A 27,911-nucleotide genomic window follows, 5' to 3' on the forward strand; every position below is an offset into this window, starting at 1 on the left:
TCCTAATTCGTGGGATGGTAGTACCATCGACTGAGATTGGGAATACAAGAGGAAAAAACTTACAGTAACTCACATATGGTAAGTCTTCTTTAACCTAACTGGAACATGGACTTGCTTGTCTTACAAAAAAACGAACAACAAAAACCTAACCACCATGGATGAACAACCCATGAGTGAAACATTTATTATTTTTTCAAGTATACGATGTACTGGTAATTCTGAATTAAATTGTTCACTAGCCCAGAAAGTGGGTCATGTCTAAATTAGTACAAAGTATTATCTGTAGCACACAGTTTAGCTCTGGAATACAATTTTTCTTGTTCACATTCATTTGGTTAACGGATTCAGTGAAAACCATTGTTCTGGGCACTGAAGTTACCAGAATGAAAAGACAACGTTCTGGCCCTCAGAAAGCAGCATGTTTGGGGCTTCCCAGGTGGTGCTAGTGGTAAAGAACCTGCCAATGCAGGAGATGTAAGAGAAGCGGGTTCGATCCCTGGGTAGGGAAGATCCCCTAGAGGAGGGCATGGCAACCCAATCCAGTATTCTTGCCTGGAGAATCCCAGGGACAGAGGAAGGGCCTGGCGGGCTACAGTCCATGGGGTCACACAGAGTCATACACGACTGAAATGACTTAGCCACACACAAGTCTCATTAGAAGGATCAGAGAAGAATTCACAAGGGATAACTTGATATTATACTTACATAATCAATAGGAATTCATGGGATTGATAAGAAAGGGAAAGAGGGAGCATGTCCAAAGACCAGAGCCTTGGATAGTGATGGTGTTGGTAGGATATAGAGTAGGACGGTTGGAGAGGAGAGGAATAATATAAGGTTAGACTTGATTGGGTAGGAGCTAGATGCTGCTCAATGGTAAAGGGCCTTCTATGCCAGATGAAAAATTTGAACTTGATCCTGTAGTAAGGAGGAACTTTTGAGGATTTATGGATAATGGAGTGAAATCACTCTGAAGTAGGCTGATCTTACATCTCAGTTTACCCAAGACAGTCTTGGTTTATGAATTATATGGTTACCCTATTCCAGAGGCATTGTGGAAAAAGAATTAGAGAAGGCAGAGTTTGGAGTTAGGTAATGACTAGCACAAATGTTTGAACAATAGATATTGAGAGCGTGAACAATAGATATTGAGAGCGTAAACAATAGCAGTGGCCATGGGCATGAAGAGGAGAAAATGGATAAAAGTGACAATTAGCAGATAGACTCCATAATTAGATAATGTGTATAAATCTTTTTTTTACTGATTCCACACTTCTTTGAATAGGGGCCATGTTAGTAAGATATAACATAAAGGTAATGATACTGATGTTTAAGATAATTTAAAAGTACTGATACTGATACCGAGGTTCAGATAGAGAAAGGAGAGCTGAAAGTATCCAGATAAATGATTCCCTTCAAAGTTGTCCTCTTGCAAACTTATTCCCATGATGCTGCTATGGCACAGAATTTTCCTGTACCTATTTGAGCATTGCATCGAAGAGTCAATGTCACTTCCTTTAGATTCATTCTGAGTAATGGCAAGTATTGATCCTCTGAGTAGGGGATTTGATATTTTGAACTTGTAAAACCAGTATTTTTTCCCAGAGCCAAATAGGATAAATGAATGGTTTTCTTATGTGGTTTGTCAACTTATTCCACAATGTTTGAAACAAAAACAGTAAATAGATAAGTGCTTGCCCAGGGATGAATTGGTAAGCACAGAGGGAATCTAGAGTGACTGCTAACCCATACAAGATTTCTTTTTAGGATGATAAAAATGTTCTAATATCAAATTATGGTAAAATTTAGTAAATTTGCACAAGCCTAAAGGTTTACTCAAAGCCATTTAATTGTGCACTTTAAATGAGTGAACTTAATGGTATGGAAATCATATCTCAGTTAAACTGTTAATAATGTTTTGAATGCTAGCAGGGTCCTAGGTTCAAGGATGTGTAGAGATTTTTAGGATTTTACTTTATAATTATACAATTTTTAATTGAAGTATAATTCTTACAATATTATATTACTTTCAGGTATCTGGGAATGTATTTTTTTTAAAAAAAAAAACACAAAGCCTCATTACTAAACTGTGTTCTTTATTAGACCCATCCCCATCCCCCACTGCCCTTAGTGTAGTACTGGGTACATATTAATTGCTCCAGAGATATTTATCCAGCAGAACTGAATGTGCTGCAGAATTGAATGTACTCAACTTCACTCTAATTCAGAGAAGACAGTGATTTTATTAAATACTGTGTTCAAGTCTTTAGATGTTTTTATCTCCTAATCTACAGTATCCTTTTATGAGAAATTTTTTATAAATGTTGGGTTATGATTTATTCTTTTTGTTGCCTAAACATCATCAATTTTGAGTATAAGCATCTGGGTTATTACTACTAGTTTAATTAATATATTACTGTTTATTACTTTAATAAAATGTATCACGGTCCATATAAATTTTAGAAACCACATGAGAATGTGGTTTTATTTGTCATTGGCTCTAGCATCTTAAATTTTAGTATTAAATAGAAGCAAATCAATCAATTTAAATGTCTCTCTCTCTCTTTCTTCCCTCCCTCCCCTCAGGAAGCATTGTGAGTGTTGGTGACCCAAAGAAAAAATATACAAGATTTGAAAAAATAGGTCAAGGGTAAGTGATTATATATATGAAGACCGTGTGTGCATGCATGCATGCATGTTAGCTTATATGAAAACTCCTGCCCCCTCTACATGTGTATGGATGTTAATGCTTAAGATCCTGTTTCATTGTCAAAGTGTAAAGTGATAGGTGGTGGGGAAGATCCTTACTGAATGACCCAGAGATGGGCAGAGTTGACGGACTGAGTAAGGAAGAAATAGATTAGTAATCCCTGAGTGGGATGGAGTTCATCATTTTCACCTAGTATGCTTATAAGAATGGAGATTCCCAGGCCTTGCTGCCAGAGATTTGGTTCAGAAGTCTGGAGTGGGGCCTAGTAACCTGAACTTTGGAGCCGTTTCCTCAAATAATCCTGACCCATCAGCTAGACCTGGAAACCAGGGGGTTAGATCATTCAGGGGAGCTAAAGGTGGGAGTCCCCAGTTCTACAAGTCAGCTATAAATAGACATGTTTCTCAAGCCTCAATATGAAACTAAGCAGGAGTGCCTGAGTAGGCAACAGGGTTTGAAATAGGAAAATGTTTTGTTTAAAGAGAAATGAAGCATTCTAAAGGGGTGTCCTTAAAGGGGAAATGAGACAAGATATTGGGTTGGCCAACAGATTCATTTGGGTTTTTGGTAAGATGTTACACAAAATCCCAAACAAATTTTTTGGCCAATACAATATTTAGGTGTACCAACTCCTGTATGCCAGGAACCAAGATGGCACCCCAGAGGTCTCCTGACTGAAACTGGGGCTGGGAAGAGAGGGATACTGCTGATGTACCTGCAAAATTATGCTATCCCCTCAGCTAATGGAGTCTGTTTTCAGGTAAGAGAATGTAGGATTTCTTCAGCCACCTCACTGTTTTTCCTGGGATTCTTAGGTTCAGGAAATTATATATTGTATATAAGTTGAACTATTTTTTGTGATTTTTATATTTTATTTCTTTCTCCCTCTGCCCTGCCCAACTTTTGTACTAACGTGTCTTTTGAAATTGCCAACTTATGTCAGGAAATGAGGGAAAGGACTCATTAGACATTTTGACTAGAGGGTAAGAGGGACACTCAGGGATTGTTCCTGGTGGGAATCAAGGTGAGAAGACCCTAAGAGGAAGGCAGAAACTCAGGGAGAAATATATGGCAGTGTCTTCTTCCAATGGAAACTATAATGGTGATGCATTTGAACTTTCTAGGAGAGTAAAATGTATACCTGTTTGTCCTCTTGCTTCATTCCTCATCATTTGATGTCACTGGTATTCTCACTCGCTCATTAAAAAAAAAAAAGTTTTGTGGTGTCTAGAGGTCCCCTAAAACTTAAAAAGTCAAATAGTATTTCTGCCCATTGCTCTAGGACAGTGCTGTCCAGTAGAACTTTCCAGGATGGTAGAGATGGTCTACATCTGCACTGTCCTATGTGGTAACCACTAACATTTGGCTGTATAAAAGTGAAAGTTGCTCAATCGTGCCCAACTCTTTACAACCCCATGGACTATACAGTCCATGGAATTCTCCAGGCCAGAATGCTGGAGTGGGTAGCCTTTCCCTTCCTCAGGGGATCTTCCCAACCCAGAGATCCAACCCAGGTCTCCCACATTGCAGGTGGATTCTTTATCAGCTGAGCCACAAGGGAAGCCCAAGAATACTGGAGTGAGTAGCCTATCCCTTCTCCAGCAGATCTTCCCAACCCAGGAATAGAACCAGGGTCTCCTACATTGCAGGTGGATTCTTTACCAACTGAGTTATCAGGGAAGCTATGGAGCACTTCAAATGTGTCTAGACTAAACGAGAGCTATTTATTTGCATAAATTTATTTGTTCATACATTTATTGAATACCAACTATGTGCCAGGCACTATGCTAAGTGCAGGAGAAACAGAGCTTGCTAATGATAGTGTGGGCTCTCAAGGAATTTATAATCTATAGTGATGAACGCTTGAACAGGCTAAATAGGAGACCTTGGGTGACATGCCTACTCAGTTCACCAAAGTGTAGAGCAGGATTGGCTTCTGTAGCCATTATTTCCCACCTGGAGTTTTCCTTCTTAGCTTCCAGTGAACTGGTTGTTTTATTTAAGTTAGGAAGCTATGCCTTCTCAAGTCCATGTATCAATACAAGCCTTAACTCATTTTCTTTTTGTCCAAAACATTAGCACCATAAGGCAGGTTAAAAAACATAATGTTATGTACTAAGGAAACTTGGAAGGGAAAAGTTACCTTTTAGATTTTATTTTAATTGAATTGGGTCTTTGATGGAGCTAATATTGCAAAGTGATACACAATCCATAGAGAAATAGCATTCCAGATCTTTGCTGTCCAGTATGGTAGCCATGTGGCTATTGAGCCCTGGAAATGTAACTAGTCCAAATTGAGATATACTGTTATTATAAAATAGACACCTGATTTCAAAAAGTTGCTATGAAATAAATGATGCAAAATACCATAGTAATAAGGTTTAAATTGATTATGTGTTGAATTGATATTTTAATACATGTTAAGTAAAATATGTTATTAATATCAATGTCACCTTTAAGCTTTTTAAAATATAGCTTCCCTCCAAATTTAAAATATGGCACATGTTAATATGTTTAATGGACAACACTGCCCTAGTTGTAGGTTTAAATGGGAGCTTTTTATTTGTTCATAAAGTGTTTTTTTCAGAGTTGTCTTTTGGGGCATGAAAGATGTTATAATTTTGTTTTGATTGCTTATTCTGACTAAGACCCAACCGAGCCAAAAACATCACTGAATTTAGGGGGAAAAAAAAAGTAAGAGATGGTTTCAAATATCTCCCAGATACCAGGTAATGAAGCAAGACTGATTTCTCCAAGAACAAAGAATAGACTGCCAGGCTATTTTGCATACCAAAGAGATTTCCCCTCCTGGATGGTATTTGTGCCTCTAACCTCTGAAGGTGCAAAAGGAGAGTTCCCTTTTTCTGCATACCTTTGTAAAGCTTTTGCAATCTAAAATGAAAAATCAAAGCAGAAATCCTGCTTGCCACTGCAGAAAGATTTAACATCCCAACAAGTTCATCATTTTCAAGAATGATGAAACTGGCAGATAGTTCACTCACAGACCACATTCAGCTTTTAAATAAGCCCTTAGAGGGTAGGGAGTCTTTTTTTGGGGGGAGGGGTTCTCAATTTACTAATTTTATTACAGTTATATTTGATTAGGCTTCATACTCAAAATATTAATTTGCTCTAACCAGCATTATTTTACAGGGAGGAGTTGAATTGGCCCCAAGCTATTTGGTTTTACATTTTCTATTGCCTAAATATTGATGATTCCCCCAAACCTATCACTTTCTCTGCATTCTTTTTTTTTTATTAATTTTAATTGGAGGATAATTGCTTAAGAAAGATGTGTTGGTTTCTGCCATACAACAATGTAAACCAGCCATAAGTACACACATATATATATGTATGTATCTCCCTTTTCTCATGAGCCTCCCTCCCAGCCTCCCCCCAGGACTCTTTTTGATTTATCCTTTTTATAGCCTTTTATTGTCTAGCACAGTCCTTTTGTACTTAGCAAATCCCCCTAAAACAGTTTTAATCAACAGCCAGAGTTCATTTGGCCAAGCTCAAAGATTTATATAGCTTCCCCTGTCTGCTTTCCCCATTTCTCTTGATCTGTTTTTGCCCCAATAAATATTTGTTGAACTAATAAAAATGTTTGACTTTCTAGCTCTCCCTTTCTTCTGTCCTCTGTCTTTTCCTGAGTATATGCGTGTCTTTCTAGCTCCTTCTGTCTCTCTCTTTTTTTCCCAATGTGTCTTCAACTGTTTCTCATAATGACTAAATCAGCCTCACATTCTCCTTTGGCTGTTTGGCTATTTGTGTGTGTCACATGTCTGTCTTTTTTATCCATGTTAGCTTCACCTTCTGCCCATTTTCACATACACATCCAACTAAAATGGTGATCATATAAAATCAAGATGTATTTACATAGCTATTAAAGATGTAAGCTAGTAACTTAAGTCTATTTACTCTATCGTTTATTTAATAAACTCATTTTTTTCATTTTTGAGTATATTTTTTGCTCTCTTAATTTTAAAGGGAATGAGCAAAATATTGATTTATTTCTCTCCAGACCAGGAAAAAAACACTTAAATTAATTTTCCTTTTACTTAAATTGCTCTCAATGGATTTTCCCATGAAATATTGACCCAAGTTAGATAAACTAGATTCTACTCTCAATATATGGGCTTCCTTGGTGGCTCACTGGTAAAGAATCTGCCTACAACTCAGGAGATGTAGGTTCAATCCCTGGTTGGGTAGATCCCCTGGAGAAGGAAATGGCAACTCACTGCAGTATTCTTGCCTGGGAAATCCTATGGGCAGAGGAACCTGGCAGGCTACAGTCCATGGTGTTGCAAAGAGTCAAACATGACTGAGAGACTAAACAACAATAGTTATCAATGTATAGAGTTTTTATTTTCTTTTCAAACTTATGGAGTTTGAGTTTTTAAAAAAATTGATTTGCTTTACCTACTATGATGGTGACATTCAAACCTGTGTCAGTAACCATTTGGTGCTAGGAATAATCAGCCCCAGTATTCCATTTTTAGCTCCCTGGAGCACAACAACTTACTATTGGGAGCCAGATTTGAGAGGAACCTCTCCACTAATCACCCTCATCTACTTGCAAAATGAAAATTTTCCAGTATGGGTTCCTGCTCTCCCAGCATTCAGGCCTGGGGCCAGAGTATTGGACTTCATTTCTCATAAATCAAATTTCAGAATTGCATGTTTAATCATCTGAGGTCATAGCTATGACTTGAAGGCTAAAAATGACATTATTTTATCAGATTTGCTGTGAAAAGTATGCTATAAGTGGCCACCAAATCTAAGTATTTAAGGCAGATGCATGTATAGTTTAAAAAGAAACAGAAAGAAAGAAAACAGGACTGGTACCCCAGAAATTATCATTAACTTGACAATATGAGTTTCTCAGAAATATATCTAGTGGAGATTTAAGCATCTTCACTCTCTAGGATAGTTACAGAAAAGAACTTGTTTAATAAATGAGGTAGGGTGAGACAGCAAAATGAAATATTGATTTTCAGTCAACAGCTGTCATTGGCTCACCTGTGCAACTCCTGAATAAGCAGTAGCTGTGTGACAGAGGCCTGAATCTGTGATCATGGCAGCTGTCCGAACAGATTTCTCATTAATATATTTGAATTCATTTTAAGGTCTTTCCGTAAGTGAGAGTGCACTGAAAATAAACCGTTTTTCTCTTTCAAGTTTCTGTTTGTTTTCTCTTCAACATTTTAACAGAAAAATATTTTTCAGGAAGCAGCTCAGAGGAAATGGTTTGGGTCCAGTTTAACAAATAATGTGTTTCATTCAGCAAACTTTTGTCAAGGGTCTACTATGTAGAATGCAGAGTAGTAGTTAAGAACTAGGTTCTAGGAGTCAACACAGACCTTACTAGCTCTCAGAACATTTAACACAGAGAAATGGAGAGTTGTATTAAGAAATAAGCTGGACCGCCTCACTCCCAGAGGCATCTACCTTTCCCCCATCTTTATCCACACACTCTTCTTTTCTTCACTGTCATCTCCTCACAAATTGCTCTCTGGCTGTTGCGGCTGTAACATCTTTTCTGTATCCTTCTGAATCCTACAGCTTAGATCTGCATGGGCACATCTACACCACTTATATCTTAGCTTGTTTAGACATATAAAATTGGTTGAAAGTCTGAAATCCATGGTGAAATAAAGGGAGACTATTTGGAAAGTTTGAAGAGAAAGAAAGCCCAGATTCTGAAATCAGAAGGCTGTAAGCACCAGTTCTCTCAGTCATAGTAGGCAGAATTCACATACCTTATAAGGTTGTGAGAAATGAATGAGAGAAGATATTTAAAGTACTTTGCACAGTACGTAGCACATAGTGAGAGGCTCCAGAAATGATAGTTATTTTTAGGGGTAAAAGTCACACCCACAGTTAGCAAAATACAGTAATTATTGTAAATAATTACTAAGAGCTATGGGGACAGGGAGAAGGGGACAAATCGTTTATAGCCAGGGGAGAAGTATGATGAAGAACTCTTCAAGGAAGATGTGATTGAATATTGGGATTTAACAAGTAGAGATTATAGCAAGTTTCAGTTGAAGAAAACCAAGTGAACGCTTGTTTCAGACTGTAGGTTTCATTTATTTTGATATCCCTAGAACCTGCAATAATGTCTGGCATAGAGTAAGTATTCAGCAAGTATTGGATGAATGCATACTGAAAAGACTAGAAGAATTAAATCAAGAATTCCAATTCTATAGACAGAAGTATATTTTGGCAGGGAAGTTAACAAGAAATAATGCTAGAGAGGTCAGTCGGGGCTATGTTATGAAACAAATTGAGAGATATAAGCAATACCATGTTTTTTCTTTGTTTGAGTTTAATTTTTTTAAGTAGGTAATACTTGGACATGATAGAAGATACAGAGGAGTAGACAGTGAAAAGTAAGTGTCCCTCCAACCCTTCCCCCTCAGCCTCAGTCACCTTGCATGAAGAAAACTTCCAGAAAGAGGTTTTTTTCTGATTTCTTATATTTTCACAAAATCTCTGCACACTTACACAAACACATACACATGTGTACATGTGTGCTCATGCACATCATATATGCTCAAATATTAGGTGACACTGTTTTTTGACTCACTTGAATACACGAAGTATTAGCTATATGAATAAATGTTGAGTGTCTATGACATTTAACTTGTTAATTCACCCTTATTTACATATTTAAAATTATATAAAATCATGTATAAATTAGAAGACATTTTTCTACTCTTAACATTTCACAAGCAGTATAATTCAAAATTTGCCCATGCATCTTTATTGTTTTTTCTAACCCCAGAGCCCCCTTTTTGAGTCCCCAGCAGTTAGCCAAGTACATTATCTGACTTCCATCTAAGATATTTGAGAGGAAATATTTTTGAATCTACATATGATTCTGACCCTGGATATTTTATTCCTAGTTACAATTACCCATTTATATGCCATTAAGATGATTGTCTTCTGAATCTATTCTGTAGGTGTAGATTTAGATTTTAACAATGTAACTCTATACTATATCACTTTTAAAAATCTGTTACATTTTTCAGACTTACACAAGAGTAGAGAAAATTGTATAGGAATAGAACCTCCCATATTCTTATCATCCAAATTCAATATTTATTATTATTTTTAATATAATCACCATGACATTATAACATGTATAAAAATTTAACATCGAACACCCAGTTGATAATCAAGAGTTGGCCATTTGTCTCAAAAATGCAGTTTTTTGGAAAGTCCACCTTCACTTATAGAAGTCCACTTTCATTTATGGAAAGTCCACTTTCACTTTCCATAAAAACTGCATTTTTGAGACAAATGGTCAACTCTTGATTATCAACTGGGTGTTTGACGTTAAATTTTTATACATGTTATAATGCATGATGATTATATTAAAAATAATAATAAATGTTGAATTTGGGTGATAAGAATATGGGAGGTCCCATACAATTTTTTCTACTCTTGTGTAAGTCTGAAAAATGTAACAGAAATTTAAGTTGATTTATTTGTTCACATCAGTATCCAAAAAGACTCACATGTCACATTTGGTTGTGTCTCTTAAATCTGTGTACTCCAAGCAGCGGTACCCAAACTTTTTGGCACCAGGGACTTGTTTCATGGAAGATAATTTTTCTACAGACCAGTGGTGAGGGGACGGTTTCAGGATGATTCTCATAAGGAGCGCACAACCTAGATCCCTTGCATGCACAGCTCACAGGAAGTTTGCACTCCTGTGAGAATCTAATGGTCCCCACTGATCTGACAAGAGGCAGAGCTTGGGTGGTAATGCAGGCAATGGGGAGCAGCTGTAAATAGAGATGAAGCTTCACTTGCTCACCTGCCACTAAATGTAATGAGCCAAAAACTGGTACCAGTCCATGGCCTAGGTACCCTGCTCTAAAGCATCTTTCTTTTACTGCTGCCATTTACTTACTGAACAAACTCATTAGCATCTTGTAGAGTATGCACTTCATGGATTTGTCTATTGGTTTTATTTGATTCCATTTACCTTGCTTCCATATTTCTTGTATTTCCTGTAAATGGAAGTTAGATCTAGATGCTTAATTAAGCTCAGGTTCAGTTTGGGGTAAGATTTCTTTGTCGATGGCACTCTGTGTTTTATAGTATATTATATCAAGAAGTCGGAGAAGGCAATGGCACCCCACTCCAGTACTCTTGCCTGGAAAATCCCATGGACAGAGGAGCCTGGTAGGCTGCAGTCCATGGGGTCGCTACTAGTCGGACATGACTGAATGACTTCCCTTTCACTTTTCACTTTCATGCATTGGAGAAGGAAATGGCAACCCACTCCAGTGTTCTTGCCTGGAGAATCCCAGGGACGGGGGAGCCTGGTGGGCCGCCGTCTGTGGGGTCGCACAGAGTCAGACACGACTGAAGTGACTTAGCAGCAGCAGCATATCAAGAGGTACAGTGTCTGATTGTCCCATGTTTTAGTGATGAGTAGATCAAAAGACTCACTGGGTGACTGTCCCCTCCAATGCAAATTTTGTCATCAGCCTTTCATCTAATGGTTTCGTCTATTGATGATTATTGCCCCAATCAATTATTTCATTAGAGGTTACAGAATGGCCATTTTTTAAATTTTATCATTCCGTCTACACTTATCGGTTAAAATACTTACGTTAAAAAGAACTTTGTCTCTTTAGCTGGGGAGTCTTTGGTTGCCCTGAAATATAGCTCATGAAGGGAAGTCAAGATAAATACTTAATTTTTAAATTGCCATTTTTCAGTATAACATGTTGGTACTCCAGCTACTTCCAAAGGTGTCCAATGAGAGATATTTTGATTTAAGTGGAGAGGGAAGTATTCTCTTTTATTTAAAAAAAATATTTATAAACTTGTGGGTTTTTTATGTTTTCAGTCTGTTTCAATTCACCTATTACTGTTTTTGATGGTCAAACTGTCCCATCTTTACCTACTGGGATCCCTTTTCATTGCATTCATTTTGTTTTTTGGTTTATTTTTTAAATTAAAATAGCTTATTGGAGTAAAATCATTTTATAATGTTTTGGTTTCTACTATACAGCAAAGTGATTTAGTTACACATATTCATATATCCCCTCTTTCATAGATTTCCTTCCCATTTAAGTTGCATTAAGTTTGGAAGTGGCCTTTAAAAAAGTTTGTTTTTATATCTAACACCTGCATTTATGAGGTCATTCCTTAAGAAATAATGTACTTACATCCTTTCTTTCCAATTCTGACAGACACTCTTTATGAGCATCTAAAACTAGCATTGATTGAGAATATTTCCACTTACTGTGTCTCTCCTAAACTGTACTTTGTGGATAAAAATAAATGGGAATGGAGAATTATTACATTACATAAATGATTTTATAAGGATATGAATATAAGGCCATTCCCCTTTTTTTCTGAGGAAAAAATTGGGAGAGAACCCCTTACCTTGTATTTGGGATATATGGTGCATTTCTCTTTGTGTGTATGCACGTGCAGGCTGTGCATATATTTTTAACAATGTTAACACTGTATATCTCCTTTGTTATGTGCCTGTGTCTTAGAGATGGCTCCATCTTGGTGCTCCATTCTTTTTAACAGATGCACAGTGTTTTGCTGTTTAGATGTACCAGGCTCAAATTGATAGACATTTAGCTTGTTTCCAATATTTTGCTACTATAAACAAATAAGCCATTTCATACATAGGCAAGTTTATCATTAGGATAAAATTCTAAAAGTGGAATTGTTACATTAAAAGATAAGTGTATTTTTCATTTCCAAGTTGCCCTCCATAGAGGTTGTTCCATTTAACACTCCCACCAACAATGTATGAGTGTGCCTATTTGTCCACACTCTCGCCAACACACCATGTTCAAATATTTGGGGTTTTAGTACACTAATAAAAACTGTCCCCACACTGATTTTCAAAGGAAAAAATGTTTAAGAAAGATATTCTAACAAGAAATTATCTGTCAAAAGAGAAGGCTGTTCTGAAGAATCCATGGGCCAATATAAACCATGTTTATATTATACCAGAGTATCTTTGTTGCATGTCATGTCTCTTCATATATTAGATCAGCCATGCAGCTCAATTTGTCAGCAAGTGACAATGGGAGGATTTCTTGAAATCATTTTCCTCCTATGCATAAAGATGGATATCTGATGCAAAGAAATTTTTGTCTACCTCTGGATCTTTGCCAATCATATCATTATATACAATAATGATATGACCAGTTCATCAGTAATTGCAAACAAACATTTTTTGGAAGCCCCCCAGTCCCCATCCCTCTAAATTAACTTTAGTTTTAGTGCTTAAGCAAGCAAATATATCACATTAAGTATTTTGCAAACTTATCTCTTCTTATTATTGTAACATGATGTTCCCATATGGAAGACGAATATTTTTGAAACTTGTTTCTTCAAGGACTGGATGAATAACAGCTTGCTTTGCAAATCTAACAAAGCAGTATTCAGCATAGAACTCAGGGATAAGTGCTGAGAATAAAACCTCTGACTTGTTTTTCTTTGTTCAAGAAAATATTTGCAAGAGCAGAAGTGGTAACTTGAGGGCTTACAGAAGTGATTCTTTGGGTAAGACCACCCGCCCCCAAAGTGTTTGCCTCCTCATCGGATCTATTCGGGGCTGTACAAGATAGAACACTTGTATGAGGAACTAAATAGATGCCGTCTGAGCTCCATAGTAGATTTTGTGATGAAGGGGATTGGAAACACATTAGCATATGTGAAAACAGTGTTTATGGAGAAATGGAAGATGCTTTTTGTTCTACTTCAGTTCACATCAGTTCAGTCCCTCAGTCATGTCCGACTCTTTGCGACCCCATGGACTGCAGCATGCCAGGCGTCCTTGTCCATCACCAACTCCCAGAGCTTACTCAAACTCATGTCCATCGAGTCGGTGATGCCATCCAACCATCTCATCCTCTGTCGTCCCCTTCTTTTCCTGCCTTCAATCATTCCCAGCATCAGGGTCTTTTCAAATGAGTCAGCTCTTCACATCAAGTGGCAAAGGACTGAAGTTTCAGCTTCAACATCAGTCCTTCCAATGAATATTCAGGACTGATTTCCTTTAGGATGGACTAGTTGGATCGCCTTGCACTCCAAGGGACTCTCAAGAGTCTTCTCTAACATCACAGTTCAAAAGCATCAATTCTTTGGTGCTCAGCTTTCTTCATAGTCCAACTCTCACATCCATACATGACTACTTTGAAACACCAAAGCTTTGACTAGACAGACCTTTGTTTGGCAAAGTAATGTTTCTGTTTTTTAGTATGCTGTCTAGGTTAGTCATAGCTTTTCTTCCAAGGAGCAAGCGTCTTTTAATTTCATGGCTGCAGTTACCGTCTGCAGTGATTTTGGAGACCCCAAAAATAAAGTCTGTCACTATTTCCATTGTTTCCCCATCTATTTGCCATGAAGTGATGGGATCTTAGATGCCATGATCTTAGTTTTCTGAATGTTGAGTTTTAAGCCAACTTTTTCACTCTCCTCTTTTGCTTTCATCAAGAGGCTTTTTAGTTCCTCTTCACTTTCTGCCATAAGGGTGGTGTCATCTGCATATCTGAGGTTATTGATATTTCTCCTGGCAATCTTGATTCCAGCTTGTGCTTCGTCCAGTCCAGCAATTCTCATGATGTACTCTGCATGTAAGTTAAATAAGCAGGGTGACAATATACAGCCTTGACGTATTCTTTTTCCTATTCGGAACCAGTTTGTTTTTCCATGTCTGGTTCTAACTGTTACTTCTTAACCTGCATACAGATTTCTCAGGAGGCAAGTGAGGTGGTCTGATATTCCCATCTCTTGAAAAATGTTCCACAGTTTGTTGTGATCCACACAGTCAAAGGCTTTGGCATAGTCAATAAAGCAGATGTTTTTCTGGAACTCTCTTGCTTTTTCGATGACCCAACAGATTTTGGCAATTTGATCTCTGGTTCCTCTGCCTTTTCTAAATCCAGCTGAACATCTGGAAGTTCATAGTTCACATATTGTTGAATCCTGGCTTGGAGAATTTTGAACATTACTTTGCTAGCCTGTGAGATGAGTGCAATTTGCGGTAGTTTGAGCATTCTTTGGCATTGCCTTTCTTTGGGACTGGAATGAAAACTGTCCTTTTCCAGTCCTGTGTCCACTGTTGAGCTTTCCAAATTTGCTGGCATATTGAGTGCTGCACTTTCACAGCATCATCTTTTAGGATTTGAAGTAGCTCAACTGGAATTCCATCACCTCCACTAGCTTTGTTCATAGTGATACTTCCTAAGGCCCACTTAGCTTCGCATTCCAGGATATCTGCCTCTAGTTGAGTGATCACACCATCATGATTATCTGGGTCATGAAGATCTTTTTTGTATAGTTCTTCTGTGTATTCTTGCCACCTCTTCTTAATATTTTCTGCTTCTATTAGGTCCATACCATTTCCGTCCTTTATTGTGCCCATCCTTGCATGAAATGTTCCCATGGTATCTCTAATTTTCTTGACGAGATCTCTAGTTTTTCCCATTCTATTGTTTTCCTCTATTTCTTTGCATTGGTCACTGAGGAAGGCTTTCTTATCTCTCTTTGCTATTCTTTGGCACTCTGCATTCAAATGGGTATATCTTTCCTTTTCTCCTTTGCCTTTCACTTCTTTTCTTTTCACAGCTATTTGTAAGGGCTCCTCAGACAACCATTTTGCCTTTTTGCATTTGTTTTTCTTGGGGATGGTCTTGATCACTGCCTCCTGTACAATGCCACAAACCTCCGTCCATAGTTCTTCAGACACTCTCTCTATCAGATCTAATTCCTTGAATCTTTTTCTCACTTCCACTGTATAATCATAAGGGATTTGATTTAGATCATACTTGAATGGTCTAGTGGTTTTCCCTACTTTCTTCAATTTAAGTCTGAATTTGGCAATAAGGAGTTTATGATCTGAGTCGCAATCAGCTCCAGCTCCGGGTCTTGTTTTTGCTGACTATATAGTATAGAGCATCTCCATCTTTGGCTGCAAAGAATATAATCAGTCTGACTTCGGTACTGACCATCTGGTGATGTCCATATGTAGTCTTCTCTTGTGTTGTTGGAAGAGGGTGTTTGCTATGACCATTGTGTTCTCTTGGCAGAATTCTATTAGCCTTTGCCTTGCTTCATTCTGTACTCCAAGGCCAAATTTACCTGTTACTCCAGGTGTTTCTTGACTTCCTACTTTTGCATTCCAGTCCCCTATAATGAAAAGGACATCTTTGGGGGGTATTAATTCTAGAAGGTCTTGTAGGTCTTTATAGAACCATTCAACTTCAGCTTCTTCAGCATTACTGGTCGCAACATAGACTTGGATTACTGTGATATTGGATGGTTTGCCTTGGAAACGAACAGAGATCATTCTGTCATTTTTGAGATTTCATCCAAGTACTGCATTTTGGACTCTTTTGTGGACTATGATGGCTACTCCATTTCTTCTAAGGGATTCTTGCCCACAGTAGTAGATATAATGGTCATCTGAGTTAAATTCACCCATTCCAGTCCATTTTAGTTCGCTGATTCCTAAAATGTTGACCTTCACTCTTGCCATCTCCTGTTTGACCACTTCCAATTTGCCTTGATTCATGAACGTAACATTCCAGGTTCCTATGCAATATTGCTCTTTACAGCATCGGACTTTACTTCCATCACCAGTCACATCCACAACTGGGTGTTGTTTTTGCTTTGCTCCATCCCTTCGTTCTTTCTAGAGTTATTTCTCCACTGATCTCCAGTAGCATATTGGGCACGTACTGACCCAGGGAGTTCCTCTTTCAGTGTCTTATCTTTTTGCCTTTTCATACTGTTTGTGGGGTTCTCAAGGTAAGAGTACTGAAGTGGTTTGCCATCCCCTTCTGCGGTGGACCACATTTTGTTAGAACTCTCCACCATGACCTGTCCATCGTGGCCCTACACAGCATGGCTCATAGTTTCATTGAGTTAGACAAGGCTGTGGTCCATTTGATCAGATTGGTTAGTGTCCTGTGACTGTGATTTTCAGTCTGTCTGCCCTCTGATGGAGAAGGATAAGAGACTTATGGAAGCTTCCTGATGGAAGAGACTGACTGAGGGGGAAACTGGGTCTTGTTCTGATGAGCGGGACCATGACCAGTAATTCTTGAATCAGATTTTCTGTTGATGGTATCTTCACTGGCGGCTCAGATGGTAAAGCATCTGCCTACAATGTGGGAGACCCAGGTTCAATCCCTGGGTTGGGAAGATCCTCTAGAGAAGAAAATGGCAACCCACTCTGGTACTCTTGCCTGGAAAATCCCATGGATGGAGGAACATTATAGGCTACAGTCCATGCGGTTGCAAAGAGTGGGACACAACTGAGTGACTTTACTTTCACTTTCTGTTGATGGTTGGGGCTGTATTCCCTCCCTATTATTTGACCTGAGGCCAGACTTTCGTGGAAGTAATAAAGATAATGGCAACTTCCTTCAAAAGGTCCCATGCAGGCACTGCTCACTCAGTACCCCCAACCCTGCAGCAGGCCACTGCCGACCCACACCTCCACCGGAGACTCCTGGACACTCACAGGCAAGTCTGGGTCAGTCTCTCGTATGGTCACTGCTCCTTTCTTCTGGGTCCTGGTGCCCATAAGGTTCTGTTTGTGCCGTCCAAGAGTCTATTTCCCCGTCCTGTGTAAGTTCTAGCAGCTGTATGTTGGGGTTAATGGCGACCTCCTCCAAAAGGGCTTATGCCATACCCAAGTCTGGTGCACCCAGAGCCCCTGCCCCTGCAGCAGTCCACTGCTGACCTGTACATCCACAGGAGACACTCAAACACAGTTCTACTTAATACTCTTAAATGCACTGTATTGTGTGCTGTCCCTTGTAAAGAAAGATGATGCCACTCAATCAGCCACCATTAGCAGAGGTTGCACTTCAAGTTGTTTTTTTCTAGCCACAGTAATGAGCTTGTATTATGCCACCTGCCTCCCCTAGCTTTTTCCTGTCTAGGCCCTCTTGAAACCAATAGTGCACACTGGCAAATAGTTGCTTAGACTTAATGTTGGAGTGAGTAGTTGAGAGTTAACAGGCCTTTCCACAGATTAAGCCTTGGCCTCATTATCACTGGACTATAACCCACTGAGCTCCCTGGCCCCACACCCATAATGTGTTACAAGTCTATTTAAGATTAGATGACCATGAATACACTGGGGAAAGTCATGCCCTAGCTAAAGAACAAAAAATTGCCTGTTCCTGTTTATAATCCTAGTAATTAAAGACTATATCACCTGGCCCTTTGCCACATTCTGTATACTTAAAAAGGTACTAAGATAACATAATTTTTGCACAATTTTATTTTTTTTAATTTAGTGGTGAAATTTTGAGTGGCAAATTATAAGAAACACTGAATCTCTTCTTTGCTGGCAGCATTATTGCCAGTAATGGTAACATTGTTACCATTCCTGAGCCCGAAGGGACTGTTGTTTAGCCAATGTTTAGTTGCTAAATCATGTCTGACTCTTGCGAACCTATGGACTGTAACCCGCCAGGCTCCTCTGTCCATGGGATTCTCCAGGCAAGAATACTGGAGTGGGTAGCCATTCCCTTCTCCAGGGAGTTTTCCCGACCCAGGGATTGAACCCACCTTTTCTGCATAGGCAGGTGGATTATTTACCACTGAGCCACCATGAGGAAGCCCCTTAAAGAATATGTCTTACCAAAAGAAGTAAATATGTGGGAGTATTGAAAATATGATATCTATATATTTTTATAGCAAACTCATTAATATAGTGAGACAGTTTCTACATAGAGGCCTACAAGGAGTACGTGTATCTTATATACTCAGCAGAAGATAAAGTCCTGTCCTAAGAACTAATTCTAGGTCCAATTAACTCTTGGCTGCATGACCAATCTTAACTGATTCAGAAACAGGAAGAACCATCTTCTATGGTTCTTCCAAAGGAATCAAACTTATTGTATCCAGTTCAGTTCAGTTCAGTTGCTCAGTCGTGTCTGACTCTTTGTGACCCCATGAACCGCAGCATGCCAGGCCTCCCTGTCCATCACCCACTCCCAAAGTTTACCCAGACTCATGTCCATTGAGTCGGTGATGCCATCCAACCATCTCATCCTCTGTCTTCCCCTTTCCCTCCTGCCTTCAATCTTTCCCAGCATCAGGGTCTTTTCAAATGAGTCAGCTCTTCTCATCAGGTGGCCGAAGTATTGGAGTTTCAGCTTCAACATCAGTCCTTCCTTCCAATGAACACCCAGGACTGATCTCCTTTAGAATGGATTGGTTGCATCTCCTTGCAGTCCAAGGGAGTCTTAAGAGCCTTCTCCAACACCACAGTTCAAAAGCATCAATTCTTCAGCACTCAGCTTTCTTTATAGTCCAACTCTCACATCCATACATGACTACTGGAAAAACCATCCCTTGGACTGCAAGGAGATCCAACCAGTCCATTCTGAAGGAGATCAACCCTGGGATTTCTTTGGAAGGAATGATGCTAAAGCTGAAGCTCCAGTACTTCGGCCACCTCATGCGAAGAGTTAACTCATTGGAAAAGACTGATGCTGGGAGGGATTGGGGGCAGGAGGAGAAGGGGACGACAGAGGATGAGATGGCTGGATGGCATCACTGACTCGATGGACATGAGTCTGAGTGAACTCTGGGAGATGGTGATGAACAGGGAGGCCTGGCATGCTGCAATTCATGGGGTCGCAAAGAGTCAGACATGACTGAGCGACTGAACTGAACTGAACTGATTAGACAGACCTTAGTTGACAAAGTAAATGTCTCTGCTTTTTAATATGCTGTCTAGGTTGGTCATAACTTTCCTTCCAAGGAGTAAGCATCTTTTAATTTCATGGCTGCAATCACCATCTGCAGTGATTTTGGAGCCCCAAAAAATAAAGTCAGCCCCTGTTTCCATTGTTTCCCCACCTATTTGCCACGAAGTGATGGGACTGGATGCCGTGATCTTAGTTTTCTGAATGTTGAGCTTTAAGCCAACTTTTTCACTCTCCTCTTTCACTTTCATCATGAGGCTTTTGAGTTCCTCTTCACTTTCTGCCATAAGGGTGGTATCATCTGCATATCTGAGGTTTTTGATATTTATCCCAGCAATCTTGATTCCAGCTTGTGCTTCATCCTACCCTGTGTGTCTCATGATGTACTCTGCATATAAGCTAAATAAGCAGGGTGACAATATACAGCCTTGACATACTCCTTTTCCTATATGGAACCAGTCTGTTGCTCCATATCCAGTTCTAACTGTTGCTTCCTGACCTGCATACAGGTTTCTCAAGAGGCAGGTTAGGTGGTCTGGTATTCCCATCTCTTTCAGAATTTTCCACAGTGTATTGTGATCCACACAGTCAAAGGCTTTGGCATAGTCAATAAAGCAGAAATGTTTTTCTGGAACTCCACTGATGTTTTGATGATCCGGCAGATGTTGGCCATGTGATCTCTGGCTGTGTCCAGGGACAAGTTAAATGGTTCACAATGAGGCACATGGACTAAGTGAATAGAAAATTAGAGACAAGAGAAATATTTTAGGGAGGCAGCTTAGCATAGTAGATACAAATGTGGGCTTTGGGAAGTACCACACTTGCATTGTAAAAATCCTAAAGATCTAGAGCAGAGCATGAAATGGTGGTTAAGACCATGGGCTGTGTATCAAACAAATGGAACTTTTAGCTAAGCTGCTGACCCTCTGTAACTTTAGGCAAGCTACTTACCATTTCCCATTTCCTCATTTGTGAAAGGAAGATAATAGAACTTACCTCATAGGGTTGTATAGGGTGAACATTAAGTGAGCTCATCCATTTACAGAGAGCAGGCAGAAAGTAAGGCTCAATAAATGATACAGTCTTTTCTAGCAGCAGCAGTAGAAGTCAAAGTAGATGTAAAAAATAGCCAACCTAAATGTGGATTAAACTCTTGACTGTGATCTCATTAGCATCAGATTTATACTTATGAAAACTTAAATGTGAATAATGCCCTATTCTTGCTGTCTCACTCTTATTCCCATGAGGCTCTCCTTGAACCTCTTTGAACCCTCTAGTCCTCTTTCTCTTTCCATTTTCTCCCAGAGCAAGAGTTTCTTCCTAGCCCTTGCCCTTCTTTACTGCCTCTAATCTATTTCGATGCTGAAATCAGAGTAATTTACTTAAATTATAAGTCCTACCATATTGCTGATTTGGCAGCTGCTCATGATCATTGGTTGACGTTGGCTCTGAGCAAGAAACATCGAAACGTGGTGAAGATTACTGAGACATCAACTGACTTGTCTTGAGAGGAAAGGGAGAAATAGTGAATTTTTTGTTTCTTTTTGGACCCTTTAGGCTAGATGCCAGTGTTTCCATTTGAGTATTAAGTGCTTGGCCAGGTCAGGAAGAAACTGTTGATAAAGCATCTAATGTGATGCCAAGAACCCAGCAGTACACATTACACTGTAATTGCTGATGAGGCCCAATGGTTGAGCAATCTATTGGTTTAATATTCTTGAATCATAGTTCGCCAAACTCTCTGTGCTTCAAATTTCTCATCTGTAGTGAGGAGGTTAACCTGAATGATCTCTATATTCCCTTGGGTCCTGATAAGGCATGATTTCTTTATACCATGTGAAGGACTAAGGTTTGGAATACACAAAATCCCCATCATAAACAAATGTTCTCCCTACAGCAATCTGGCTTCAGTATAACTGCAATAGGAGAATAAAAGGGATCAATGTAATTAAATGCCATAAAAATCAGACGATGTTGACCATTTTAACACCTCAGCCCCAATATACCAGAGGATTAGGAGTTTTAACTGCCACCTTTGTCACTTTGATTTCTGCCATTATTATCTCCTAAAGTGCTACATGATACTGACTTTTTTTTTTCTGTGAAAGTGATTGACAGATTTTATAAAGATACCTAATGAGATACTTCAACATACTCCAGCTATTGCAAAGTTTGTCTTTTGGGAATTACTGTGCCATCTTGTTGACACAAAGACTGTTTCTTTGCTCCACACCACTGTGCATCAACTATTACAAGGAGAGTACTTCCCAACCTTACCAGCAAAGAGTCCTTCAATTATTTGTCTTTATGAACTCCAGATTGTGAATAATAATAACTATTAAACTATATTTATTATAGCTTATTTCCCATACTTGGCGAGGCAAAAACAAAAAACAATAACATATAACTGCTACTTAGAGCATTTGATCAGCATGAGACATGCAATCACAAGTTGATGTAATTCTCACTAAAAGGAAATGTATATGATATTTTAATTAGCTTCATCTTAGGTAAGTATCAAATTTCTCTTGTGAATTTGAAACACCAAGATATCTTGGAATCTCCTAGATACTTAAAAAGATTTCTAGTGATCCACGGATTATAATTTGGAAACTTAATGAATACATTAGGTAACGATCAACCAAATAATGATTATCATTATTATTGATGTTGTTATTTATTGGGCAATTATTAATACTATGTGCCAGAACTTGTTTTAAACACTGTGCACATTTAATCTTCCTTTAATCCTGAGCCACAAAGAGGTTACATGTTTACCCGGTATCATACAACTAGGAATTGTGTGCAGGATTTGAACCCCAGAAGGTTTGAATTGATGGAGATGAGGCCTACTGTCCTTAACCAATCAGTGAACAGAGACAGTGCTCTAGTAGGTGAATAAGAGAAAGACAGAGATTCACACTTAACAATTGAATCTTAAGTTGCTGAAATATGGAAAGGCATCAGAACTGAAGGGTGGAGAAGTACTAGGAGTGCTGAAATGTAGCTGGAGACAGGGCACCAATCTTTACTCTTTAGACAAGTGCCTGAGTTTGTGCATTTGTGTTGAGAATTCTACAAAGGTTGAATGTTGGGCCAATCAATAACTTATTGGTGAGAGCAATGAATTCTGAATGCCTAAAAACATGTTTGGTGTGGGCCTAGAGGGGTGAGAAGTTGGGTAGAGGTGGCTAACCCCATTTTAAGACTGGGAACAGAGTTGGAGGGAAGGAGAAAATGGCTGCCCCTGGACAGTGGCATATATGCAATAAGGTGGGGGGAGGGGAAAAGAGGGGAAAAAGCTCGTCTTTGAGTTAATAACTTATTTTCTAGATTTTCAGGGTCTTTAAACTTCTGTGGAGTAGGGATTTGTGGCAATGCTATACCACAGAATACCATAAAACCCTGGCTATTGGGCTTGCAGGGTTAGTACTCTTAACAATTTTAAGACAATGAAATGCTGAGGGAGGTAAGGAATACAAAGGTCAAGGATTTGAACGATAAACTCTAGGAGATGCTAATGACTAATCCCCCTTGTATTCTAAGTCTATCGCAATTTTAGCTCCTAGGATAGTGGAAATGGACTTGGGGGTGGAGGCAGAGCAGTGAATAAGGGGAAGACCACTTGGACAAGAATTTGGGGCCTCTCTCCCTAGCTTTTTTTTTATTGGAGGATAATTGCTTCACAATATTGTGTTGGTTCCTGCCATACATCAACATGAATCAGCCATAGGTATACATATGGCCCTTCCGTCCTGAGCCCCCCCTCCCACCTCTCTCCCTATCCCACTCCTCTAGGTTGTCACAGAGCACTGGGTTCAGCCCCCTGTGTCACATAGCCTCCCTTAGTTTAACTTGAGCAGTTTAACCCTCCCATTTATAGTTTAACCCTCCCATTTTATATTGAGGGTTTATCCATGAGGCTTCGTTTTATAGACATTCCAAACTTAAGGAAAAAGGGAAAACCACTTTCCTAAGGGAGAAAAAAACAGACAAGGAAGCTCTAAAAAGTGTTCAAATAGGTCACCTTTGTCCTTTCTGAATTTAGGGGCAGACACTAGCAAGGATGCTTTGGCTGAGAGATCGGGAAGGTCTAAGTAATGACTCAGTGAATAAAACCAATAACATCAATAGCAGCAATGCTGCTGCTAAGTCGTTTCAGTCATGTCCGACCCTGTGAGACCCCATAGACGGCAGCCCACCAGGCTCCTCTGTCCCTAGGATTCTCCAGGCAAGAACACTGGAGTGGGTTGCCATTTCCTTCTCCAATGCATGAAAGTGAAAAGTGAAAGTGAAGTCACTCAGTCGTGTCCGACTCTTTGCGATCCCATGGACTGCAGCCTACCAGGCTCCTCTGTCCACGGGACTTTCCAGGAAAGAGTACTGGAGTGGGGTGCCATTGCCTTCTCCAAATAGCAGCAATAAATGATAATAATAACAGCTACTATCCCCCACCTTTAGGAGTTTGGAATTAACATATACACAGTACTGTATATAAAAACAGATAATCAACAAGGACCCAACTCAGGGAACTCTACTCACTATTCTGTAATACCTATATGGGAAAGAATCTGAAAAAGAGTAGATATTTGTATATGTATAACTGATTCACTTTGTTGTACACCTGAAACTAACATAACATTGTAAATCAACTATACTCCAATATAAAGTAGAAATAAAAGCATAGCAGTTACCAATTCAGTGTCACCTCTGACCTGGGCACAGAGCTAAATGTTTTTATAGATTGTGCCATTCTATTCTCTGTAGCACTATGAGATAGATGCTCATTTTGCAGATGTCATCACTTTTTGGTCTCTGAAGAAGCTATGCAAGTTGCCTAAGGATATAGGAATAAACCAAGTAAAGGCATGTCTGAATCACTCTGCAAATAGATTTAAGTAATTGCTCGGGCCTTATGCAGCTATTTAGGCACTCCTGGTGGCTCAGACGGTAAAGCGTCTGTCTGCAATGCAGGAGAACAGGGTTCGATCCCTGGGTTGGGAAGATCCCCTGGAGAAGGAAATGGCAGCCCACTCCAGTATTCTTGCCTGGAAAATCCCATGGATGGAGGAACCTGGTAGGCTACTGTCCATGGGATCGCAAAGAGTCGGACACAACTGAGCGACTTCACCTCACCTTATGCAGCTGAAATACACACCAGGTTGAGATGATCTATTCCTTTGAATCCAGGCAATTCTGAGTTCAGAAGGACAAATCACAAACTGGCCCCTGAAATTGGGAATGTCTGATAGCTGATTCCAACAGAGAAGTGTTTTCCATAGATTTAAGTGGAAGAAATGTTTCCTTCACAGAAAGGAACAGTTTTATTGCAATTACATGTTTGCTTAAAAAGACTTTTATCAATTTGTTCATTGAACAAATACTTCTTGAGCACCAGCTATCTGCTCTGCACCCAGTGACTCAAACAAATTGAGACAGATTTAATAAAACCCTCGATCCTAAGGAATGTCTGAAATAACCAAATTTAGGTAGAATCTATTAGTCAAGTGTGCTTTTTCAGTCTCATTCCAATGGCTATTTAAATACCCTCTTCGAGTGAGGAGGGCAGTAGAGTCCTTGGATTCTGCTGCTTCTGCAGATCATGGAATAAAAGAACCTTAGTAATGAGATAGCCCCTTTCCTGCATTTTATAGGTCAGGGAGTCAGATGGCCTTGGACTGTAAACTGTATAACCTTGGGCAGGTTACTGAACCTCTCCCAGCCTCAGGCTTTTCATCTGTAACATGGGGATAAAAGCACTTGCCTTACAGAAACATGGTAAGGATTGCACAAGATAATTTATACCAAGTTCTTAGTGTAGAACACAACATGCTCAATATATTATACATTTACTGTTATTGTGATCACCATTTGCTGAGTGAGGGGACTGAAACTCAGAAAAGGGAAATGACTAGCCTAAGATCGTATAGTTTGTTGTTAGGGCAGATAGTAAAATTCAGATCTCTGTTAGCAAATATTCCTTCTACTTTACCACCTATTTTATTCCCTAGGAACAGGTAATATAAACTTCCTATGCCTGTTAGAAATAAGTTGGCTGATCCAGGGAGAAGGGAGAGGAAAACAAGGAAATAGATAACATAAGGAAAGAATTCCTAGAGTCAGAAACCAAAACAGCCAGGGAGATAACCAGAAAGCAGAGAAGAAATAGCAGTTACCAGAGAGTTTAAATAATAAAATTGCAGCCTTATAGTGCCTGCTGAATCACAGAACGGACCTCTATCCTCATTCCTTTATTCACCACAAACATGTCAATGAAATTAACTAAGCTTTTCTTTTTTCTTGGGGATGGCAGTAGGGAGGTGGTTCAGAATGCATGTGTGTTTCACAGAAAGTTCCCTTGCATACAGCTTTACTAGACAATTTCTATTTTCAAAGCAAGGGAACCCTATAACTGAAGTTAGAATAGAACCATAAGTACTACCAAGACTTAAGGAATGATAGACTTTAAAAGATAGTGGGCTGGAGTGAAACCTAAGAGTAGAAGCTATTGAGAAGTTTAACAAAAAAGAAAAAAATGGCTTAAGAAGAAAGCCACATTGTTATTCCTCTGTACATTGACAAATAGGTAATTACAGTGCTGGGAATGATTGATTTGTTAGATGAAGATACTCTTAAGAATTAGAAATATATGAAAAAGCCAGTCTGTCCATATGTTAAAAGCAAAGATTAATTTACAGTTGTCTAAGCAAAAGACAAAAACCCTGATGCTGGGAGGGATTGGGGGCAGGAGGAGAAAGGGACGACAGAGGATGAGATGGCTGGATGGCATCACCGACTCGATGCACATGAGTTTGTATGAACTCCGGGAGTTGGTGATGGACAGGGAGGCCTGGCATGCTGCGATTCATGGGGTCGCAAAGAGTCAGACACAACTGAGTGACTGAACTGAACTGAAGGAAAAGATGATATAATCTTTCCTAAAGTATTCAATCGAGGACTGCAGTATTGGTTGTGCAACGTCCAAGGCATATTCAAAATATTCCAGGAGTTTCCTAGAAGGTACAAGGCCATTTTGTTCAATTCATGACTGCCTAGTTCCATGGCACACTTAACATCTGGTTAGAGTTTCTGACCCACCAATAGAGATACTTCATGGTAGTTTGGGAAGCAATTACTATACAAAATCGTTGTTCCTTTTGTATTTCATCCTTTAATCTTGCGTTTTCTGATTTCCCTCTCCTGAAAATAGTTACGTATTATTCCAAATAAAATATACTGATAACACTTTGATTGCTTATTCATTTGATAATTTTTGCCTTCACAGGGCCTCAGGTACTGTTTATACAGCGCTGGACATTGCCACAGGACAAGAGGTAAGCACTAACATTCATTTCTGACTTTTACTTTCCTTTATTCGTATTGATCAGAATTCTTCTTTGATGGCATTTGTGCCTGACAAAATGGGTACCACTGGGTTGACATAAGTTTCCTTCATTGATGTCCAAAGTATCTGCTGTGAATGATGAATTCATGATTGGCCAAAGAAAAGGAGTTTGTGGCATTAAGAAAAATCCTAGTAAGGTAAAGAATTTGTATGTCTGACCCTGTTGCTGAAAAATATGGATGCTTGTGTTTAGTCTAATGGTGGTAATTCATTCTTATCTTCTAAATCATGATTCAGGTGGCCATAAAGCAGATGAACCTTCAACAGCAGCCCAAAAAGGAATTAATTATTAATGAAATTCTGGTCATGAGGGAAAATAAGAACCCCAATATTGTTAATTATTTAGATAGGTAAGTTTTCTTTCATCATATACTTGTTTTCTTTATGGGATATAATTTTCATGGCCAATTATTTAGGATTTATTCATTTAGCATCCATTCTGCAAATATCTTTCAAATGCTATAAAACAGTATCAAATATATTGCTAAACTTGTACCCACTTATCTTTGTTCATCCATTAAACATTTGAAGACACATTTTATGGTGTTGCTTCTAAACATGAGCAGTTTGTGTCATTTTCTTTTGAAGACTGTGGTTCTGTATTGCCACGAAACAGACTATCGCATATAGTAAAGAGCTGCGGTGTTTTAGACATTTAATCAAGTGTTTGTTTGGAGCCAATGCAGTGTCTGGCTATCTAAGTAAAGAAGACAGACTACAATGGCCCTGCTCTAATGGGTGCTTTGTGATGAACTGACAGTGAGGTCTAGGCAATTGAGACTTTAATCTCAAACCATTTTCCTAGACCAGGTAATTAATGTCTCTTTCATCAGTCGCGTTAGCAGTGGGTTATTAATAGGTGTTTAAAAACAGCATTAACTCTTTACTTGTGATTTAACATCTGTCTCATTCAATTTTGATGTGTTTGTTTGGCACCACTGTGCTGTGTACTCTGGGTTGATACAAATGAAATAAGACCAAGTCTACAACCTCAGTGAGCTTAAGATCTCACTTTCTGTATTTTATACCAGGTAGACCAGTGGTACAGAAAGGAGGCAAAAGAGGGGCC

The 27,911-nt window shown here is 39.1% G+C and overlaps 1 protein-coding gene across 6 annotated transcripts in view; it reads left to right on the forward strand.

Moving 5' to 3' along the window:
• PAK3 (p21 (RAC1) activated kinase 3) overlaps nucleotides 1-27,911 on the forward strand; it is a 128,631-nt gene that overhangs the window by 71,515 nt on the left and 29,205 nt on the right. For all 6 annotated transcript variants that reach the window (XM_040265090.1, XM_040265094.1, XM_040265092.1 and 3 more), the window contains 3 exons: nucleotides 2,587-2,650; nucleotides 26,723-26,771; nucleotides 27,080-27,192. In XM_040265090.1, the coding sequence (XP_040121024.1) occupies nucleotides 2,587-2,650; nucleotides 26,723-26,771; nucleotides 27,080-27,192 (226 nt within the window). The remainder of the gene's footprint in view (nucleotides 1-2,586; nucleotides 2,651-26,722; nucleotides 26,772-27,079; nucleotides 27,193-27,911) is intronic.

Source organism: Oryx dammah, unplaced genomic scaffold, assembly GCF_014754425.2.
Source record: "Oryx dammah isolate SB20612 unplaced genomic scaffold, SCBI_Odam_1.1 HiC_scaffold_23, whole genome shotgun sequence".
NCBI lineage: Eukaryota > Metazoa > Chordata > Mammalia > Artiodactyla > Bovidae > Oryx > Oryx dammah.